The 23,478-nt window shown below is 42.5% G+C and overlaps 1 protein-coding gene across 1 annotated transcript in view; it reads right to left on the bottom strand.

Annotated features, from left to right (window-relative positions):
• VEGFC (vascular endothelial growth factor C) overlaps positions 1-23,478 on the bottom strand; it is a 150,116-nt gene that overhangs the window by 4,762 nt on the left and 121,876 nt on the right. The window contains exons 4-6 of the mRNA XM_083170786.1: positions 17,753-17,907; positions 4,867-4,976; positions 545-878 (exon numbers count right to left, since the gene is read on the bottom strand). Coding sequence (XP_083026912.1) covers positions 545-878; positions 4,867-4,976; positions 17,753-17,907 — 599 coding nt within the window. The remainder of the gene's footprint in view (positions 1-544; positions 879-4,866; positions 4,977-17,752; positions 17,908-23,478) is intronic.

Genomic DNA, 23,478 nt, shown 5'->3' with positions numbered 1-23,478 from the left:
AAGATCTTGATCAGGTTTAATGTGGCAATGGTATTACTTGTTGCCGATATTATAGTATGTACTGTGACATACATTAGTTCTGAATGGCAAAGTGCATTGGGACCTGTATTCATAATGGCTTACTTATCTTTTGAAAGCAATAATTACATATCATTTTGGTTCAGTAGGTTTTAAAAATGACCTTACTCTACTTTTGGCCATGGCACACTAACAACCAAGGACATGGTGGTATACTTAAACAACAAGAAAGCAATACGTTTCTTCCTTATGTCATATGCTGGACCCTTGGTTCTCGTAATGCAATAGCCAAAAACAGCATTTGTACATGTGACTATTCATTGAAGGATTCAGGAATTGGAGAATAAAATAATAGTGAAATATTTACTTATTCTTGGCTGAATATACTAAATATAAGAATACTTTCCACAATATATATATATATATATATATATATATATATATATATATATAAACACACTTCTAACTGAACAACCTGTGACTATAAAAGATGGTACCCTAGATTTACAGTGTTCTGCCGATGTACCTGCATGTTTGAGGATTAAATCTCTGTGCTCTGAGAAAACATTTATTTGGCGTCTCTACACATTCGCAGGCACATTTTATAGGATTCAGTGGCTGGTGTTTTGGGCAGGTCTTTTTACACACACACTGGCATCTCTCTTCATCGTACTCCTTGTTGGGACCACAGGACGTGGAAAGAAGTTTGTTTTTGCAGACACACTGACAAGATGTCCGGTCTAGCTCTTTATGAGGAGCGCAGCTTGATGGTAACAAGCCCCCTTTGCAGACACACTGGCAGGTTTCTTCATCTAATTCTTTGTTGGGGCCACAGATATCATGGAATTCCTCAGCGGATTCTAAACAAAATAAAAACAAAGAGAAACAAAAATTTCAATACAAAAAAAAAAAGGTATAAACAAGTCAATCTTGAACTTGTATACATACAGAATACGTGCTTATGCAGACAGAGCTGAAAGCAGGTCACTGTGTAGCAGAGCCTTAACTAGCTGTGTGCAGAGTGTGCCTTGCACACAATGCAGGTCACCTTGGGGCGGAACAGACAGCCATCCACTGCTGCCTTCTTTCCTCACCAAGCCTCCACTCCCCAACTCCGTCCCTCTGCACCCCCGGCAGCAGCAAAAGCAGAGTAAAGCAGGGAAGCTGCCTCCCCCCACACCTTCCCTGGCAGTAGCGCTAAGTGGGGAAGCTGCCTTTCAGACCAGCTCCGATCGCTCCCCCTCGCTGGCAGCAATGCCATTCAGGGAAGCTTGGAAGCTGCCTCTTCTGTCCAGCCCCCTCCCCCCCCTTGCTGGCGGCAGTGCGGAGCGGGGAAACTGTCTCCTCTCACCACTGAGCCTCCTCTCCCTAAATAGACTACCTGCTTCCCACTTGGCTTTCCCAAGGTTCCCCACATGGAGCAGCGAGCGGCTACTGCGTGGGTGCCATCGCCATGCAGCTACACTACTTGTATTATCATGTGAATAAGGGTCACTGCGTGTGCTGTAATGTGAAGGGAGAAGGTACAATTACACCATCGGTGGCAGCGACATGGAACCCAGCCTAAAGAGGGCCCAACTCCAGCCCCAGGCCTCACTGACTCTCCCCAGGCCTCACTGACTCACTCTCCCCCTGCCCCCCCCCCCCACACTGGTTCTCCCACAGGAAGATGGCGCCGCAAATGGCTGCCAAGGAAAATGTGCACTCAGCCTACGTAACCCTATGTCTCCCTTGTGATAACCATACTGTCTCTGCTATACTGTGCTGTCTTGCTCTATTGTTACATACCTGGCTGCTGCAATGACCAGTGGCGCCGCTGATGGCTGCCTAGGCACTGTGCAGTTGGCAGGTATGTGTTCCCTGTGTGATAACTGTACTGTCCCTGTTTATATTGCTACCTACCGGGCTGCTGCAACAACCAGTGGCGCCATGGACGGCTGCCTAGGCGTTGTGCAGCTTTGACGAGTATGTGCTCCCTGTGTGATAACCTGTACTGTCCCTGCTTATGTTGTTACCCACCTGGCAGCTGCAACGACCAGTGGCACCGTTGATGGCTGCCTAGGCGCTGTGCAGCTCAGCGGGTAGGTGTTCCCGTGTGATAAATGTACTGTGCCTGCTTATATTGCTACCCACCTGGCTGCTGCAATGACCAGTGGCGCAGCTGATGGCTGCCTAGGCGCTGTGCAGCCCGGCGGGCAGGTGGTTCCTGCATGTAATGTCTTAATGTAATGTATGCAATGCCTCCCCCCCCCCCCCCCTCATCCCTGCCTGATGCTGCACTGTAATCCACAAAAAATTCCTAGTGTGCGCAAGCATACATGGCCAATAAAGTTGATTCTATTCTATTCTATTCTATTCTATAATGGGCACTACATGTGTTGTAATGTGAATAAGGGCCACTATGTGTGTTGTAATGTGAATGATGGGCACTGCCTGTTGTGTAATGTGAATAATGGGCACTATGTGTGGTGTAATGTGAATAGGATTTTTCTACTTTGTGACACAATTCAAACTGAGGATACTATTGTGTGGCTACTGTTCATTCTTGTGATACCAAACCCCTTTTTGTTGCATGAGCCTTTGGCACTTGCTGTTCTTTTGTGGAACATGGGAGGTAGGAATCAAATTTATAGTTTTTAGGGTGGCGTCGAACACTCTAGCACAATGGCATGATGTGTAAAAGAGGGCTCTACATGGCTTAATGTGTAAAAGGGGCTCTACCTGGCAAATTGTGTAACTGTTGGAGTAATCTACTTGGAGTAATGTGTATAAGTGGCACGACTCTGTGTGCAATTTGCATTAGTATTATTTTGTGACCACACACCGTACCCACGAAATTACGCCCCTATACTTTTTGGCACGTGCCTTAAGAATGCACTGTCCCTATTTTAAGTATAGGGGGAGCACAAATTTTCATTCGGGCACAGGGAACCAAAATGTCTAGTTATGGTTCTGCTGTGTAGACATATCCTGTGTATGTTCTGGGCGATATACAGTAAGTAATAAAGTATGCAACCCAGTTGTTTCTCAACTTGCAGCTGACAAGGGGTATCTGCTATATAAAGGGGTATTCTCATGTCAACTCATTTAGGTCCAGATGTACTAAGCTTAAATAGTGATAAAATGAAGAGTGATAAAGCACCAGCCAATCAGCTTCTAACTGCCATGTCACAGGCTATGTTTGAAAAATAACAGGAAGGAGCTGATTCGTTGAGTTGATCACTCTCAATTTTATCACTTTTTAAGCTTAGTACATCTCGCCCCTAGTCTGCCTACAGATGAGGCAGCTCTCAGCGTTGCCGCCAGAGTGCCATCCGCAGGTTTTTGGCAGATGGCGATCTGGCGGACAGGGACGGGACATGGATGTGTGATGACCGTGTCCATTGCCAAGAATTGCGAGCGTCTTGACGGACATGCACCACATTCTGGCGCAGGGTGTCGCACGGCGGACGGTCTGATGAGAGTGGCTCTATCTGTATGTACACAAAACACAATTACACATAAGGGATGATTTTTGTTAGGAACCATTATATTTTCAAATTGTCTGAGGAAACTCGAGTACCTGGAGGAAATCCACGGAAGCACGGGGAGAATATACAAACTCCACAAAGTTATGGGCCGTTGTGGAAATTGAAGTCAGGATCTCAGTATTGTGAGGCTTAATGCTAACCATTACACCAGTTTCAGTCTTTTTTTGCAGATATTATTCTGTGTACCCAAAACGAGAATCCATTACAGCCAACTTGCATGTAACCCTGATCAGCCCCACTGTGTTGCATATCTAGAGGCAAGATGCACCCCTAAGGTAGTGATTACCATTAGCCAAAAATAGTTAACACCCATCAATGATTTGCCACTGATGGTCAGTGGTTCTTCACCATCATAAGCCAACTGGGAGAAGATTTTTTTTTCTCTGTCATAACCAAGAGCACATAGCTTAGCCTCGACTTTGTGACCCATTAACTCAGTCTCCAATACTGATTGGCCCACAGCCCGCTATTCCCTCCAACAGCAGTGGCCCTTGAGAGGCAGAAACAATCAATGGTTCAGTGTTCATGGTTTTATGCCATTGACTCTAATCAATGAGGGCACATCAATGATTAACCCACTGATAGCCACCCCTATCATAAGGTGGATGGATCTAGAGGGGACAGGGTAAATTCTTGACTGAAACATGTTACTTCTTACTACATGTGATCATTGCTTTACTTCCAAGAGCATAACCAGACTTTCCTCTCTGAAGATGCTGAACGTCAGTTAATGCAGGATACTACTACCATTTTCCTTTTTTTTTTTTTTAAATATACTAGAAATCCAGCCAGTACATTGCACATGAATAAAGAGGGTCAAGTGATTGTTTGGATGATACACAGCAAATTAATTGTTACTGTATCTTCCAATTTGAGAAGAATTCATACTTTGTTTTTAGTTAATAAAATGTCTTCCGAATAATTACAAATCATTCATCTTTAAATAAATAGATGGAAGATAATCATGCATGCGGAAAAGTTTAACATTTATCGTACGGTATTTATTATAATATTATCATATTTCTTTGCCGTAATTGTCTTATCTTGGTAGAACAAGTTGTCACATTGCCTGAATTATTCATTATAATGAAAACAAAGCAGTAATGTGGTATTACGTCAGTACTATGTAATAAGCATAATTATTTTATAGTTGAAATGATTTATGTAAACAATAACTCATGAGCATGGCAATTTTTCTAAAGAAGAAATGTTCTACTCCCCAAGGATAAGAACACACACAAGTAAAGAAAATAATTAATTACATTCTGAAGGAATGATCTCTTGTAATGAGTTCAGCATGGTGGGAATCTCTTCTTACCTGATTCCTCCTGATGTGATGCGTACCCAAAGTCGTGCTGCTGTATACATCTGCACAAATGGTTATTCCAAATAAGGTTTCTAGGACACGTCTTATTTGTCACTTGGCATCTGAAAGAGATGTATTTTATAGGTTATATTCTAGCAGTTCTTTGTTGAGAAAGGTTACATCAACATCATGTTGTACTGCCAATTCTAGTTTTTGGATGCACAACGCTACTGGTTTACGCAGTGTGTATGCGGCCTTATCCTTCTGCTTCAGCTTAAACTGCTTAATCTTCCAGATGTGTTTTGGGGTCAAACATAACACGTGTCACAACTTTGGACTCGGGAGTCTGCATGACATATGAATGTGCAAGGGTTAATTAAGACCAAACCTCAGTGGGGATTAAAATCGCATCATTAATATCCCTCTCACACCCTTTTGTCCTCAATTCTGCCACCATTAACACTGGTTTCCCAAATCCAAAGTCAGACTAGATGGACTTCAGTTCACCAAAAATTCTCAACTTACAGTAATCACATGCAATGTCCCAGTGAACAGGACGCCAGCGCAATGGAGCCCTGCACGTGCCTTAAAAGGGGAATGGCTTAATGGGGATGCCACAACTGCAAGCTATGCCACCTGTTTTATGTAACTGGGGCATGGCCAGCATTATGTAAGCTGCTGGCCATGTCCCTGGCCCATATGCTTCACTGAATATATGCTGTGGGCAATGCTGAGCAGAGTAGCAGCAGGCAGGGGAGAGGGGGGACTCCCAACTGCCCCCCACCGCAGACACTATAAGACAGGCATGTCCAACGTTGGCCCTCCAGATGTTTTGAAGCTACACATCCCAGCATGCTTTGCAATAGTTTTAGAATTCTCTAATAGCAAAACTGTGGCAAAGCATGCTGGGATGTGTAGTTTCACAACATCTGGAGGGCCAACGTTGGACATGCCTGCTATAAGAGATGTTACTTGGCACTACTTTGTGACTTAAAATGGCTTTCAATCATTTTATTAATGCCATTTTTCCCTATCATCTTATAGGTAAGAGTCATTATTATACTAGTCATTTTGAAAGTTTAATAAAGATGTGCTCTTTTTAAATTATATTCATTTTAAAATGTTGTAGTAAAGTTTGGTCTATAAAAAAAAGTGAATTATTCCACCTGGAACCTGGTTATTATTATTTCATCACCTTGCTAGAATAGCACAGCTGGATTGTTGTAAGACAGTTATGGGAAGAATTTCTGGCTACGAAAAAAAAAGGCAGGCATGTGTTGATGCTGAATGATGACCAACAAAAGCAGCACTACATGTTGTAGTCAAGTAGTCTCAAACATCAGTACCGGCCCACAGCTGGCAAATAAAGATAAAGCACCAGAAGTAGAAGACTCTTCAATACAATCAAATAATGCTTACAGTCAAATGGTATTGTCTGCAAAATATTCTAATGATAGAACTGTAACCTCTCCTAGGCCCTTATTCTGATCGGTGCGGATATTCCCGCTTGCGTACGGGCCGCCGATGTTTATCGTCTGCGCATGTGCAGAGGTCACTCTGCGCATGTGCAGGCGATTTCGCCGCATGGATTCTTTATACGCCGCACAGGGGGCGTAGAGGGGCGTGAGGGGCTACTTATCCTCATTACCCTATGCATACGCCCCGCGTTTCATGGGCGTTCCCATGCAAACGCGGGGCGTATGCATGGTAATGAGGCCGTGACGCGTGGGTACGGGGCGGGCATCTGACATCGCCGGATGTCAGCTGCCCGCCCCCATACAAGATTTCACACGGACAAGTGTCCGTGTGGTCTTGTGTTGCGGGACCTGGTGGAGCGTGCGGCCCTGCATTCGATGTTCGGCGACCATCGAATGCAGGGGCTGCTCCCACCATGGAGGAGGCGTATCCCCGTCCACATTCATGCGGACCGCCACATATCCGCATACGGACGGAGGTGGCGATCCGTATGGAAGGCGGGGATTCGCCAAGACGGACATCACCGCATATTTCTGATCGGGCCGCACCGATCAGAATAAGGGCCCTAATTATTAGTTCTGAACACTGCTCTTTATTACATGGAAACTCTTTAACCACTGGAATGTAGAGCATCCTACCAAAATGCCAGGCACACATGCACAGAACATCCTACCAAAATGCCAGCCACACATGCACAGAACATCCTACCAAAATGCCAGCCACACATGTACAGAACATCCTACCAAAATGCCAGCCACACATGCACAGAACATCCTACCAAAATGCCAGCCACACATGTACAGAACATCCTACCAAAATGCCAGCCACACATGTACAGAACATCCTACCAAAATGCCAGCCACATATGTACAGAACATCCTACCAAAATGCCAGGCACACATGTACAGAACATCCTACCAAAATGCCAGCCACACATGCACAGAACATCCTACCAAAATGCCAGCCACACATGCACAGAACATCCTACCAAAATGCCAACCACACATGTACAGAACATCCTACCAAAATGCCAGCCACACATGTACAGGAAGGGACATGCTCCCAAGAAAGTGATGTCATTAGGTTGTCAGTTACAATTTTGACACATGCATAACGTCGACACCATAATATTGACTGTTAGGTAACATGTTGGCATTGTCAGAATGTGAATATTATGGTTCTGCTGTGCGTGGGAGGGTGAGTTTTCTGTTAGAAGTTGGGGATAGGCAATAGTGTTTGTGTGTGTGTGTGTGTGTGTGTGTGTGGAGGGGGGAAGATTAAGGACTAGCTAGATAGAAGGTTAGGGATTAGGGATAGGGGAATAATACATAACACTGGAGTATGAGAGGTCTGACTTGGAAGTAATGGTTACAGGACTGCCGGGACCCAATAGCCAGCAAGTCAGTCCACCACGAGGGACAATATGTCCACATTATAATATGTGGTTATGATAAATGACAACATGATCAATGGTTACATTCCGAAATGATGAATGTTAAAATGGTTGTCAACATACCACACCCATGTGAAACACTAGATAAAAAGAATATGCTATGAGACAACTTATTAGCATTTATTCATAGGGTACCATAAAGTTGACCACCACCATGAACGTACACAAAGGAACAGTTATATTTTGTGTAATTATGTGTATATGTACAGTAGGTATACATACAGTGGAAATGTACAGTACACAGTACCAATAGGTTTAGTTATTGAGCATTAAGCAGGATGTTGAAATAAGTGGGAGGGAATGCGATGCATAGGAGTTTATTTTCAGAATTTTTCATGCATATGACACATGAGTGGCTTATTAGAACACAATCCTAACCATTTAAATGCTAATAAGACATAAGACAAACATGTGCGATAAAGTAAATGTTTTTTGCCCATATTAAACACTTCTCATTACAAACATAAGTGCATAAATCAGGTGTCCTCATTTACCAGTAAGGTAGCACTATGTCGACCAACATTTGAACTATGTTTATAATAAATAATTAATAAGTATCCTGAATTCCCTGAATGCTTATATTTGTTTCATGTTTTCAGCGATTTCTAACAATAAAATGAAACATAAATCAGATCACACTTAAAATATTTTTTCCTCTGATGTATATAGTAACTTAAAACATCTCAGGGGCCACATTTATTGAGTGCTCGTAAAGCCGTAATAGACATTTCGGCCCAGTGCATAGCCCACATCTCACTGCTCTGAATGTACATCATCTATCTTATAGCGGAACAGATGTTTCTGACAAGAGATTCTGATTGGCTGACAAAGAACCAAAGATTGTAATTCAACTTTTAATATGTACCTTGTGACATAACAGCGCGTAAGGTAAAGATTGATAAGTTAGTTTAGTTAATTATTTTACAAAATATAGCTATATAATCTATAACAATCCAAAAGAAGCTTCAATATCACAGGTTTATCAGGAGGTTTTCCTACCACCACAAGCATCAGCCTGCCACAGCACATTTGAGCCACACTACTGAGATTTCAACACTTTAAACTAGGGCTTCAATGACACAAACTGAAGCATATTTTCAGCCAATTTTCAGACAGCAGCTTTGAATGCAGCCAATCAAAAGCTTCCTTCAAACCATCTGTGCTACATTGAACATAAATAAAACCAAGTCAGGACAATGGAATGTGGAGTACTGGGAGCATGTCAAGAAGGATCTCACTTCTTCAGCAATATAAAATAGGTGGAAAAAAATATACCAGACATATCCGAATGCAGAAATTGCACAAATAAAAGTATGCTAGCCAGGAGATAGGGTACTTCCTCATTTTTGCAGCAACCGCTAAGCCAGTTACGTTAGCCGCTACTTAACCACTATGTAAGGATTTTCAGCTAGGGAACCCTGGGTCCACACCACCATCTATTAATACTAGTAAAATTGTGGCAAGCGGAGTGGAGTGAGCCACCGAGCCTGAATCGTGGCAAGCGATGCAAGCCCTCAAGGGGACGATGATGCTTAGCAGCACTACGTAAGTTCCGTAATGTAAGCAGGGGCCGCGAAGATGAGTAAGTACAGAAGATAGTACCAAACAACTGAAAAGCAATACAGTATAGATTCTTTACATTTTCTATCTACCACCACTTTGGGCTGCTCTGTTTTTTTTCCCTGAAATTCCTAAAAACATTGTCTCGGTGGCAGTGGCTCTGCATTTGGGACACGCCAGTGGCCAGGGGCACCCTAAAACTAGCGGCACTGTCAACAGGAGAGATTGGAAGTCAACATACCCCTGTGGAGGTAGAAAGTAACTTTGTTTGTGTGGGCGGGAGCAATGTAGGGGGTGCCGGTGGCAGTCTGGGTATGAGAGAGAGAGAGAGGACAGGCTGCCGCTACCACAACCCCCAGCTCAGCACACAGCACTGTGCAGCATGTACTGAGCTGCGGAGAGAAGCTGCAGCAGCAGCAGGTAGTTTTCTTTCTATCTGCAAAGGGACTGGGGGATCTGGACTCAAGCCCCACCATCAGATCCGGGCCCGGGCAAAATGTACCCCCCCTCTTGGCGCCATTGCCCATGGCAATCCCAGAATGGCCTTTTTGTTTAATGTATATGTCAGACTACCACCCAGTCACTGTCCATGATTGTGCATTGAGAGATTGCAAGAGATTACATACACAACTGGGGTCTCTATGTACAGTCAGGGGATGCGTCCGCTGCAGGGGTTTTCCTGCATGTGCTGGAGCAAATTAATGGCTCAAACATCACCATTGCATCCATCTCTGAATCAGGTACTTAGCACTCCATAAACGAATGTCATTCTACAATGAAATGCGCTGCACATCTCAGTATTGTACATTCTACATGCAAAATTAGACTTTTTCCAGATGTGCGATGGCATTAGGCCAAGTTTTTCTATGTTTTTCTTAGAAAATCAATGCAAACACAGCAGCTTGTCACTTCAGCTTATACCAAAGTATTGCAAGACATAACAGCAGCAGACCTACAGTGATCTACAGCTCAATGGGAAACAGGACTGTCCTGAAGCTGAAGTGAGTGCGGTCAGTATGTCTAGTCAGGTAACAGTGACCCCTGCATTTCAAAAAAGGTACTGCTGATTTCAGGTACTGGAAGAATAATTACAAATATAATCATTGCAAGCAATGCCATTTATTATACTACTGTAACGTTAAAAGTCCAGAGATGAGGTATCTCTTATTTCACATGAAATAAAAAAAATGTTTGCTGTATTGACATAACGGACTTTAATTAAGGATGTTGGTGTAGAAGGACATTAACTACCAACGTTAACTGTTGGTAGCTCTCGAGGACTGGAGTTGGCTACCCCTGGTCTATACGAATGTTAAATGTTTATAAAAATTCAACAGTGGGTAATGGGTTCAAAATGTAAAATAATTTTAAAGCGAGGTAGTTTACACAAAAAAGCCAGGTATATTACAAGTAGTAATAGGTAATAATAGATTTGATGGCTTCATCATTTACTTGGTATCCAGACTCATGATAGTGATAAGGCAGACAGGGTCCAACTGGAAGAATGTGTCATGTGTGTCCTGATGACATTTTCAAAGCAGAGATGCATTGTCAAACTATATTCAGCTAACATTGCTGACTGTCACTCTAATACAATCTCAATTCCACTAATCTGGTTATGGTATTTTAGATCTACAGGGGGAAATTTACTAAAGGAAATTTGTAAAAAATAGGTGTATTTGTATTTAGAAATACACTTATTTTTGACATTTACAATCCCTAAAATACCGCCATTCGTATTCGTATTGATGTGCTATCAATACGAATAGCCGTATTTTCGGGATTGTAAATGTCAAAAATAAGTGTATTTCTAAATACAAATACAGCTATTTTTTTTACAAATTTCCTTTAGTAAATTTCCCCCACAATGTCTAGGTCTACAGTCATATGGGTCCAAAGGTTGACATGGTCCAAAGGTTGACATGGTCAAAAGATTGACATGCATTTTTTTTACAAAATTTTGAGCTATCAGGACACATGACACATTCTTCTAGTTGAAGTTATAAGGTTGACTTTGCATAAGACATATGAGAGGTATCCATAAAACAACAGGCTTCCTTGGATAGACGAATGATGGTCCAGCTGGATGAAGGAAGGTCATTCATCTTCATTATTGTGCATCACGTAAGCAAGCCACCATTTATTTTTATACAGAACAGATACATAGACATTTATTTGCATCAAGGTGATGTAGTAATCTAAGAAAAGGTTTTCACAGATATTTTTGGTTTACTTGAATTTAGGGACCAATACAGTATCATTCTTTTATACCTGTTGTTAATACAATGTCAAGTATTTTTATTGAACTTGATTGATATATTTAAACTATTGAAGCCACCAAATCTTACCTACAGTATTACTAGAATACAAAGATAGGTTAACTAGCCTGAATATGTTTTCACTGGAGAAATGGAGGGTGAGAGGAGATATGATTAGTATGTTCAAATACAGGATTGGGAATCATATGGAACTGGGAGATGTTTTGTTCACAAAATACTTAGGACACGCGGGCATGTACTGAGGCTCGAGGAAAAGAAATTCCGTACTGAATTAAGAAGAGGACACCATTAAAGCAGTAAAATTCTGGAACTCATTGCCGGTGGGGGGTGGTTACAGCAACTACTGTTAATGAATTTAAATCAAAACCGGATGGATTTTGTAAGGAAATCCCATAGATTTGACTTACGTCTTTTTTCAACTTTAATTACTATGCTACTATGTTAGCCAGCTTTTTTGAATAGACTATCTTCCCGAGTGCCAAGTGAATTTGTCAAAATTGGTGTGAAAATTGCCAAGCAAACATTTGTATTCATCACAATGACCTGTAATCTTTACCTTATATAGGGAATATAATCTTTTTTTACACAACATTTTCTATTTGAATTTATATATCAAATGTGAGCGACGCTGGCATTTTTAGACATTATATTGCACATCTTTTACAGAGCTGTTGGCATTTGTAAGAAGATTTTGCACATCTCACAGAGATGGTGGCACTTAAAGGGTTAAAAAAGTTTTAACTATGAAACTATTTTCCTCCCACTTTTATATTTTTTTAATTTAAATATTCTTTATTGTATCTGAACATTTTGTTCACATGACAGATCCGAGGGTACACATATTCCCCTCAAAAACAGTAAGTACATACACAAAGAGACATGACATACAAATAATGACAGAAAAATACATTACAACCCTCACATTACCCATACAATGACAAGACATGTTATCTTCCCAAGAAATATCTTATAGCACTTTATATCTGAAGGGGTAGGCGGGAGAGCCAAGGACCTTTCTTTTAGGAGGTCTCTTCCCCCTCTTTTCTAACTCCCAGACCTCTTTGTTTATTTTCTAGCGTGTCAACATGAGATACAACTTTCTCAGTACATCTCCCAATCTCTCCATAGTTGACTATTCTAGAGTTGCCATTTTTATCTAAAGTTTCCATCTTGTGATTATAACCACTTTTATATTTTGATAAACAGTTAGTATTGTTTATTAAGAATATCTTTAGTATAGAGTATTTCCTGAAATGTTGGGAATTTTTTATCAGCACACTTTTTGAGGTAATCATGATCAAAAATTTCAGTTTGAATTTGAAAATAAAAATTACTATTGTTTTGTATATCATAGGAAAGTTTCATAAAATTATGCGGTAAAACAAATAGGCGTTCCCCTGGATTTTATAAAACCATCACCAGGCTTAAGGGCAGGTCCTGGTTCCCAAAATACGGGGGAAAAATGAGTAGGGGTCCCCTGTATTTCTGATTTTTTATACAAGTCCCCCTGGCCAAAGCATCATCCCTCTTACCGGTCAGCATGGGCAGGGGTCCTGGAAAAATAAGGACCCCCCAAAGAAGGGCCCCCCCTCCAGAACTTACCTGCTCATGCTGAAGCCCGAATGATTTGGTGGGTACACGCAAAACTAAGACACTCTCAGGTGTGTTAGTTTTGCGTGTGTCCTGTACGAGGACAGGGTGGGCAGCTGAAATCCAATGATTTAAGCTGCCCGCCCCCGGCACCAGTGTCATTGGGGCGTTACCATGTGAAGGACCATGAAATGCTGGTGCTTCCCCTCGGTCGCCGCCCCACTGTTGTGTGCTAGCCCCCCGGCGAACACTCTGTGCACTACTGTAATGGGGACAGTTGGAAGGTATGGCTTATCTATGACGGGTACTATTCTGTATACACAAACATAGCTGTAATCTATCAATGTACAGTATACTGTATACAAGCAGGTGCATAAACGACAGGCTCAACACATGGCCAAAGCTCACATCTGCTATTATACTTACAGTAAGAGATTTGCTATCTTCATTTAAGTTGACTGAAAGCTATAACTTATGAAATCTCTCCCACCTTCCCTACTGTGCGACCTCCACATGCCTGCCCCCCTGTGCATACAATACCATTTTGTGTATTAAATAGTAAGTCTAGATGGGGCTTTGAAGAGAAGAACAGCTATAGGAGAGTAAGATTAGTTTCAGTGCAGCTGCCTTCTATAGGATGTCAGCTCTTAAAACAACTGTAACCTCAAAAGTTGCTCTTGCTTAATGATGACTGGTAATGGACTGTATACATTCAAGGGCTAAACGCAGGATTCTTGGAAGGGGCTTGTCAACTACTTGAATGAATTACATCTGAACAAGTTTTCCAATAACTCATTTGGACTCTGAACTTTGTACCTTATGTTCTGTACTATCACACTAAACAGGTTGTTGTCAAAGGGAGACATTGGTGCCATCTCACTTGTATTGTTTGTTTAACTACATTATGAGGTTCCCCACCTTCTGGAATTGAGTAGCCTTGTACTATATAGAATATATATCATCCATATATACAGTATGTCTAGTGTCCGCGAGTCTCGGAAACACTGCCATCTGCTGGCAGAGAGAGAAACTACATCTGTCTCACACAAGCACAAACACAGAGGGTAGCAGACTAGCTGTCAAAGCTTTAGCTTCGAGCGGGCTTACTAGTATAGGAATATATATATTATATAGATATTTAAAAGTGGTTTTTAGCACAAGAAAAATATTGTTTTGAGAATATATATATATATATATATATATATATAGCCTCAAAATACGAATATATAACAAATTAGAAACAGCGCACTCTAGTGTGTAATATATTTGTATGCAAATTTTTGAATATTTGTAATGAGCGTACTGTATAGAGAAGAATAATGAGCTCATCAATAAACCATATCCATTTGTCCTTATGGATGAAATCAAAATTACCAGGATGCCCCCAGATGTAGCCAAACAGTGGGGACATTATTTTCTCTGTGTATATGAGATTGCTCCTCAGTGTGAAGCCGTGTAGTTAAAAAGGAATAAACTCTAATTAAGAATAGTTAATGGAGTTTTATTTTATAGTGACAAATTACAAAAATAAATAAAAATGCTTACATAAACACAAAGGGAAGTAAATGTTTTTGAGAAACGTAAAGTCCAGAGCAATGTGTAATAGGCAGGTTATGGAAAGTTCAATCCAGACACCGATAAATAGTAAACAAACAGGTAAGTATCAAGATAAAAATCGGATTGTCCCACCACCAGCACCTTAATAGATTCTTAACTACTGTACAGGGCGTACAGTATTCTAGACTCTATTAATGCTCTGCTGGTGGGACCAATCCGATTGGTATCTCGATACTTACCTGTTTATAAACAGAAAGGTGCTGGTGTTAAATATATAGATCTCTCAACGCGTTTCATCACTCACGCCACTCGCTTAGAGCTGGACTTCAACAGGAGAATGTGCCGGCTTATGTCAACATAAGCACCAAAAACTATGAAAACACATGTCAACCTAATGCATGGCGACCTATGGACTCTCGACCTATTGCGGTTGACCTAATGGCTGTCTACCTATTATTGATTGACCCTATGACCCCATTGCCCTTCTGCTCCACGGGAGGTTTCTGTCCTCCCTGAGATCGCCTGCAAAACCAGTGTGTTTTGCCGCTTAAAAAAAACCCTGGAGATTTCTTACCAAATCTCTCACTTTCTGAATCTCTCATCCTATTAAATTTATGCATACACACAGACATAGTGTACATATAGTGACACAGACACATAGTATACATATACACGGACACACACATCCATAGGATACATACAGACAGACACACTTACTATGCATACACATAGCCGTGCACAGACACATGTTTCACATAAAAATCATCCGGATTTATTAAGGCACATACGCCACCACACTTTATTATAGATCATTCCACCCCCCTATCCCATATATGTGCTCACCTGGCCCGTAAAATGTATTACACACCTGCAGGGTCTGTCAATAATGAGGCAATCACTGCCTCCCCAGTCAGCCAAGCTCAGAAAAGTCAGAAAAGTCAGAGAAGATGCGCTCTGCAGCCCACTGCCCAGCGGCCTCTCAGTAAAAATATAAATAGGCAGCTCTGCTGGGTTATGACTGAAGCCGGCCATGATCCACTGCTAGAAAAAAAAACTATCCATCTGTGCAGATTTATCAGCAGGCAGGGGGGGGGGGGGGGGGGGGTTTCCAGGTATTCGGAACCCCCCTGCTTGCACGCATGGCATCAGACATAGCTGTATTGTATCCATTTGTGCAGGGCTAGGACAAAACTACTTTCCTGACCACAGTTCATTTAAAAGGATACCCTATTCTCAATTATAAAAACACATATACCCATGCCCACAAAACTGTATTCTGGGAAGATTATCACTATCAATTTGACATTTTAAGAATAGAAAATTGGGCAATAGAAAACAATAAAATTGTGCCATGAGGCTCTTGCAGGAGTGCCTCAGGTTGGTGGTGAAGGAGCAGATCAAATTGTTTATTTAATTTATGGGCAAAACCAGTGCTAGTGGCTGACATGGTAAGACATGTGGCCATTCAGAAGCACAACTGTACACACACAGAAACACACCACATAACTGACCCTAAGGATGACAGTAAAGCACAATTTACTTAATTTCATATATTTCTTCCCAAAAAATTTATCCTAGGGGTGCCAAAAAAAAAAAGCCATAATTCTTTGTGAATCCATGCAGTATTACCAGATTCTTGTGTCCCACCCAATCCAAAAAGATTCCCCAAATCTGCTAAGGGCATGTAATACTCTCAGGTCCTTAATCTGGTTCACTTGCAAATGCAAATTCCTTCTCAAATGGACAAAACCATGTACGCTGCAGGGGGGGCAGATGTAACTTGTGCAGAGAGAATTAGATTTGGGTGGGGTTTTATATTGCAGTGTAAAAATAAAGCAGTCAGTATTTCCACTGCACAGAAACAAAATAACTCACCAAATCTAACTCTCTCTGCACATGTTACATCTGCCCCCCTTCAATGCACATGGTTTTGTCCATTTGAAAAGGAATTTGCCTTTGCGAGTGAACCAGAATAAGGGCCTTATTCTCCCCACTCCAGCTAAGATGAGCTTTTCATAAAAGCAGCATGCAGTCCTCTGCCAGCATAACTGCTTGGGGGAAGAGGGGGCACCGAACCCCATGTAAGTAATATAATTCAATTATCTTTTACTTATGGAATTCAATCCAAATAAGGATTTGCGGTTTTGGAAGAATTATTATTTAATGGTACTGTGTGTCCTGAGTGATCCCTTTAAGTAGATTAAAAAGGGACATAAAGTTGGTACTTTATACATTTGTTCCGTAATGTTTACATTGCATGATCACAAGGGGGATAAAATAAGAATTATAGGCTTAAAGACGGTTTACTGTTTTACTTGCCAGCACAGAGCAATCAGCGCAAATGTAGAGTTCTTATCACAGGAAGTAGTTCCACACTATGAGCGCTGCCTGTCACACTTATATAAAGCTTATCTGCACTACTGTTTCATGACCTCATCCTCCAGTCTACACTGTCTGGCAAAGCAGGTGCATAAATGACAAGCTTAACACATGGACAAAGCTCACATCTGCTATTACACTTACAGTAAGAGATTTGTGATCTACATTTAAGTTGATTGAAAGCTAGAACTCATGCAATCTCTCCCACCTTAACTACTGTGCGACCTCCACATGACTGGCCCCCTATGAATAAAAACATCTTCTGTGTCTCTTACAATGAATTCGGTAGCAAGTAGGGAGCTTAGATAGAGCTTTGACTAGAAGAATAGTGATAGGAGAGAAAGATTAGTTTCAGTGTAGCTCTTAAGGCCTCTATACACTACGCGATTTGTGCCCGATTCCAGCGGGATGAGAAATCTGCCCAAGTCACAAGTGTATGACAACCGATCGGATGTGATGTGCCATCCAGTTGATACTCTAGGGCACCGTAACTCTAAAATTTTGAAATCACTGTAATACACTATTAGCTGATTTTTCTAATCAGTGTGTGTGTGTGTGTGTGTGTGGCACCCCTGAAAAGACACGCATGGTTATTAATACTTACTGTATTTGGGTTGCTGGCACTGATCGCCTAATGATTGAATGGACTTGTCTGTAAACATCCAATTTAGACATGCACCGGCAAGATGTATGGTTTGCAAAACTAATGGTTACTGGTTTTACTGGTCCTTGAGACAGCGGGACTGTGATTTCAAACAGCTAGGAGAAAAAGAAAAAAATGAAGTTTAATTTTTTTGTTGCTTTATCAACTTGAATCTAACAACATGAAACAGATGCAAAGCGCTTGCAGCTAGTTCGATATTGTTAAACTCAATGCACATATTGTTAACCCCTTGAGTGCCAACGTTGCTGTCAGAGATCTGCAAAATATCCATTAAAAATGCCAGTGCAGCGACTGTTCATTTTTTGGGTGCAATATTTAACGAAATTGCAATTAACGGACTATTTGTATTTATTTAAACTGAATGAACAGTCAGTGTGAGCAATTCTTATTTAGCGGATATTTTGAGGATCAATCACTGAAACGTTGGCACTCGGTGTTAATATTACCATCCTTGTACATATATCACAGTTAAACATTACACAGCACTTTACAATCAATATGTTTAGTTATTCACATACAGGGCAGTATTCAATGAGAAAAATTTGCCCTGTTTTATGGCGAATTTGTGCTTTTTTCGCCTTGGACGGAGCATTTTGCTCTCCAAAAGCGAGCAACCCTATTCAATGTGAAATATTTGCCGTCTTTTTAAGTGATTTTCGCCGTCTCTCGCCGTGTAGCAATTCTCCATCTTTTCATGGAGAGCTGGAATGTGGACTTTTAAACTAAAAGGTTTTTTTTTTTAAATTTGGTGTAAAAAAAAAAATCAGTATTTTTTTTCTGTGAAGGGGCATGTTATTTTTATTCATGTGCTTATAGCACATGAATATATATTTAATAAAAAAAAAATAATAATTTTTTTTTTTTTTTTTACACAGAGCAGCCAGCAGGGGGCCGGAGCGCTCGAGCCGCTCATTAGATATTCATATATTCACTGCATCCGATCATTACATATGCACGATCGGGTGCAGTGAATACTGGGTCCCCCGCTGGCTATAGGGGGGCAGCTTGTGCTGCCTGGGTCCCAGGGAGCCCACCTCCCCTCCCCATATGTTCTGGGGCAGCCAGGGAGACTTTAATCTCTCTGGCTGCCACCGTCCCACGGCTCCCTGCCAGCTCCCTGCCGCGGATGCTCGTCCGCTGCAGGGGTTAAGACTCGCCGCGAGTGGCGGCGAGTCTTAACCACATTGAATACAGGGAGCAGGAGTGGCAGCGAGCCCTCCGGAACAGGGCGAGTGCATGGCGAGAGAAAAAATCTCTCGCCATGCACTGCGAATTTTTTTCATTGAAAACTGCCCACAGTATGTATCTGCTTACAATCTAATTCCCTACCACAAACACAAGCACTCAATGCACTAGGCACATAGGATTTGGGCACTTTTTATGCGGTTGCAGTGATCAATCACATGAAAATGTTCTACTTATTTCCTCAGAGAAATGAGGAGGTTTGTACCGAACACAAATAATGATATTGTTATACAGTTATAGGAGGGTTAGGTTGCAGTGGGGGTTAGGGTTATGGAAAAGGTTACAGTACTAGTCAAAATATGTAAGTATAATAACAGTTGGGGTGCACTGCTGCTTCAAAATATTATTAAGCAAGAATTTCAGAGCTATCACTGTTGGGGTAGTGGCTTCGCTTTTGAACCCTTCCCTGATTCGGGTAGCATCTTGTTTAAACGGTTTGACGCAAGTCATCAGACAGTAAGGGCATCATTGCTAATAGGTAGCAGTGCTCAAAGCTTCAGATGTATACATAAAAATTTTAAACACATATAGGAAATGATATATTATTGTATTAATATTATACATAAAACATGTGTTTAACTTTACACAACATCATTTAGTCAATGAAAAAAGGTACAAATTTAAAAATAGATAATCACCGAGAGTGTTAACGCCCATACACACTGGGCACCTTTGAGCTGAAAGTCACTCAAAACACCCAGTTTGAGTGGCTTTGAGCTCAAAGCCGCCCAGTGTGTATGGCCCGGCGATGAGCGGTGAGCACTGCAGCGCACTCCCGAATCATCGCCGGGAAAGCCGTACATCTGCTGGTTATACCAGCAGATGAGCGGCTTTCAGGATGGCTTTGCATAGCGCTCCGCTATGTAACACCGTCCTCCCCCCTCTGTCGGCGCCGGGCAGGGGGAAAGTCGCTCAGTGTACATGCACTGAGCGGCTTTCCCCGCAGTGATGATTGGCATCATCGCTGTCCATACACGCTGGGCATAGTCGCCCAGTGTGTATGGACCGTTATACATTAGTTTCTTCAAAGATATTGTTCATGGACATAGACACCTGTTCCTCTGGAAATCACTGACGGGAGTTACTGATTTACTGCTTCCCTATTAGAGCAAAGTACTGTCCAATAACCACCATTGCAGGAAAAGATACAGTGGTAATTCCTTCTGCAGACAAACTGTTAGATGTGTGGAGCCCTGAAATTACTAAGGTGTATTCAGAGTCCTTATACCAGCAGAAAGCAATAGCATTTCAAGTGCAAATCTGGCACACCAGAGGTCTCCATTATACTGCAAGTACAGACAATGGAGGACATCGCTAATGACCCACAGGAGCACGCATTGTTAACAATATAGTGCATTCACACTAGACAATAGCATGCATATCATTACAAAAAAGAAATCACCTAGTGTTTATTCACCTTTACTTTTTTAAAGTGCGGGCTAGCCCAGTCAAAGATCGGAGTTTATGGGGTCTATTTACGAAGTCATGAAAAGAGATATGAAGAACCAAATAGTATGTCTTTCTAAACTCCCAGCTGGTCTAGTAGCCAAAGGTGAGGGGGATCAGGCACAATAGCCTCTGCCACTCTAGGTGCTCCTTGAAGCAGGCTCCCTCTTTCATTTGTAGGACACATTTCTTTCACAGGACATCAGCTGCACTTGGAGTCTCTGAGGGAATTACAGATGGGGCAGGTCCCATCTTGGCAGGGGATGGCGATGCCAGCCGCCATCCCCCGCCAGCGCCATATAGATGGCGAGAAGGGGACGTGCGCGCACGAGAGGCACGCGTGTCCCCTTCCGACGGCGCTTCCATCCGCTCCCCGCCGGCTTGTCGGCGGTAACCCGGGGTCCCCGCCACCTGCCCGCACCCCCCCCTAACCCTGTCCGTCTCCCTGAGGCAGAGACGGACAGGGTTTCTGTCGCCCTGCTGACGGAGATTGAGACGCGCGTGCGCGTGAGACGCACGCGCATCTCAGTCTGATGGATGGCGAGACTGCTGGCGGATCACCAGCGGGGACGTTCTGGCGATCCGCCAGCCAGGATGAGGCCTGCCCCATCTGTAACCTCAGCTAGCATCACCTGCTTGGATTAGTTTGGATGCTTTCTGCTGGCAGCTGACAGCAGAGCCGGGCCTAGCCTAAATGATGCCCTAGGCAAGATTTTGGCTGGTGCCCCCTAGCACCGCCACTAGTTCTGTCTCTGACCCTACTCCCCTTTCCCAGTACCATCAACCCTCATCATAGCAGTCATCATTTTGGTGCTCCTACCCGCAATATTTTAAATAGAAACAGTGAACACATTCGGTGCGCGGCCCAAACAGGGGTATGTTCTTGCTGGGAAGGGGCATGGCCACACAATAGTACCCCCAAAACACTGTAGTGCAACTTTATTCACATTGTATCATGCAATGGTGTCCCTTATACATGGAGCTTCCGGTGATTAAAATGATATGCAACATGCCTATATTCTGTGTGCGAATGTGGCTGTACCTGAATACGGAATGCTATGTTACAGTGATTTCCATGAATACACTATTTCATATGCAGATACAGCCTCACTCACACAAAGAATATAGGCATGTGGCATATCATTTTAATCAGCAGAAGCTGCTGGTGCCCATTCCAAATGCCCTAGGCAATTGCCTAGTTTGCCTATGCCTAGGGCCAGCTCTGGCTGACAGAATCCCGTAGAAGACATGTAGCAGATTCCTTCATACTAGATAGGGGCAGTTCATAAACAATGCTTCAAGTTATAGCAATAAAGCATATTTGGGTACTTGTTTCCTAGCACGGCTCCCATCGCATTGTATACCATAAGCCTTACAATGGTATGCGATGCCATATGACGCGATGGCACCCGATATTATACAATTTAAAATCGTATACCATCGCATTGTATGCCATATACAATGGTATACGATTTTAAATTGTATAAGCACCCTAATGGGTGTTTTCAATGTTAAATGGCCCCCCCTATAAGATTATTAATTGTATAAGCAGTAATGGGTGCTTACAATGTTAAAAGCACCCTCATGCCACCCCCAGTATCAACGCCAACCCGAAGCATGGCGAGTGCAGCGAGCCCGCGAGGGACGGCGGTACACGCCCTCCATCCTTTTCATACCCCCACTATCCACGTCAGCGTGTAGTAGACTTTAGATAGTGTGGCGAGCGCAGCGAGCCACTGAGCCCGAAGCGTGGTGAGCGCAGCGAGCCCCGCGAGGGGCCGCAGAATACATGTAAAGTAATAGTGTGCGCTCGCAACACTATCTAAAATCAATTCCACGCCGACGTGGATAGTGGGGGTATGAAAAGGTCGGAGGACGTGTACTGCCACCCCTTGCGGGCTCGCTGCGCTCGCCACGCTTCGGGTTGGCGTGGGGGTGCATAAGCACCCATTAGGGTGCTTATACAATTAAAAATTGTATAGGGGGGCCAAAATCGCATTGCATCGCATACAATGCATAAGATGCCATACGATTGAAAACAAGTACCCATGCCGTGCTAGGAAACAAGTACCCATATCTGTTCTACACAGTGGATATTTACAACCAGAATGTAGATTAGTAATCCATTAGTGATTGCTTAGGGGGACTATGGCTCTGATAGGTTTGGACTACAGCTCCCATTAGAACACTGGAGCCGGCTACTTATTCATGGATGGGATATATCCTGGAAATAATACAGTAGGTAAACAACATATTGGCAGTTACATAGCGGCTGATGTGTATCGTGAGTTAGTAATGGGCATGCTGAAATAAAAAGAAAATGCGGCTATTTCAGCTGTATGTAATTTGGGGGCACCAGTCATTATAATAAAGAGACTGGGGTGATAATGGGCATAATAGTGCAGGCACACACCCCTGCCAGTGTTCGTACAAATGTGAGCCATGCACACCAGCTGTGAGAAGTACTATACTTGGTAACTAGTATAGGACAGGTACAAATAAACTGCTGAAGATACTTACTAATATTAATCTAGGGGTATAAGGTACAGAGACGTACACGCTACCCACACTGATGCATCGCAGGTGCTACAAACAGTAAGGGCATTATTATACCGCTTTCACACTGCCAAAACGTTTAAAAATCCGGTATTTTTAAACGGTATTGAAAACGGGTCCGAGCCTTCACATTGCAGTAGATTACCGTTTTAAATACCGTTTAAATACCATTCACATCAGTCAAGCCGTTTAATCCCCTGAACACGTTTCAAGGCAGAATGCAGGGGACAGCCTATCACAGGTCTGTAGTCTGTTGTTTTTACTAAATACCATTTCAGAGCCATTCTCACTGCATAAAAAACGCCTCTGAAACATGTAGGACTATGCTTTTTAAATGCTTTGAAATACCGGTTATCTTTAACCGGTAAATCAACTCTGGTCCTGTCCCACTGCAGTCTTAAACGTTTTGAAATGGGAAA

This window comes from Crinia signifera, chromosome 1 (genome assembly GCF_055691185.1).
Source record: "Crinia signifera chromosome 1, ASM5569118v1, whole genome shotgun sequence".
Classification (NCBI taxonomy): Eukaryota; Metazoa; Chordata; class Amphibia; order Anura; family Myobatrachidae; genus Crinia; species Crinia signifera.
Note: the sequence above shows the minus strand (reverse complement) of the source record. Positions and strands in the feature narration are given on the sequence as shown.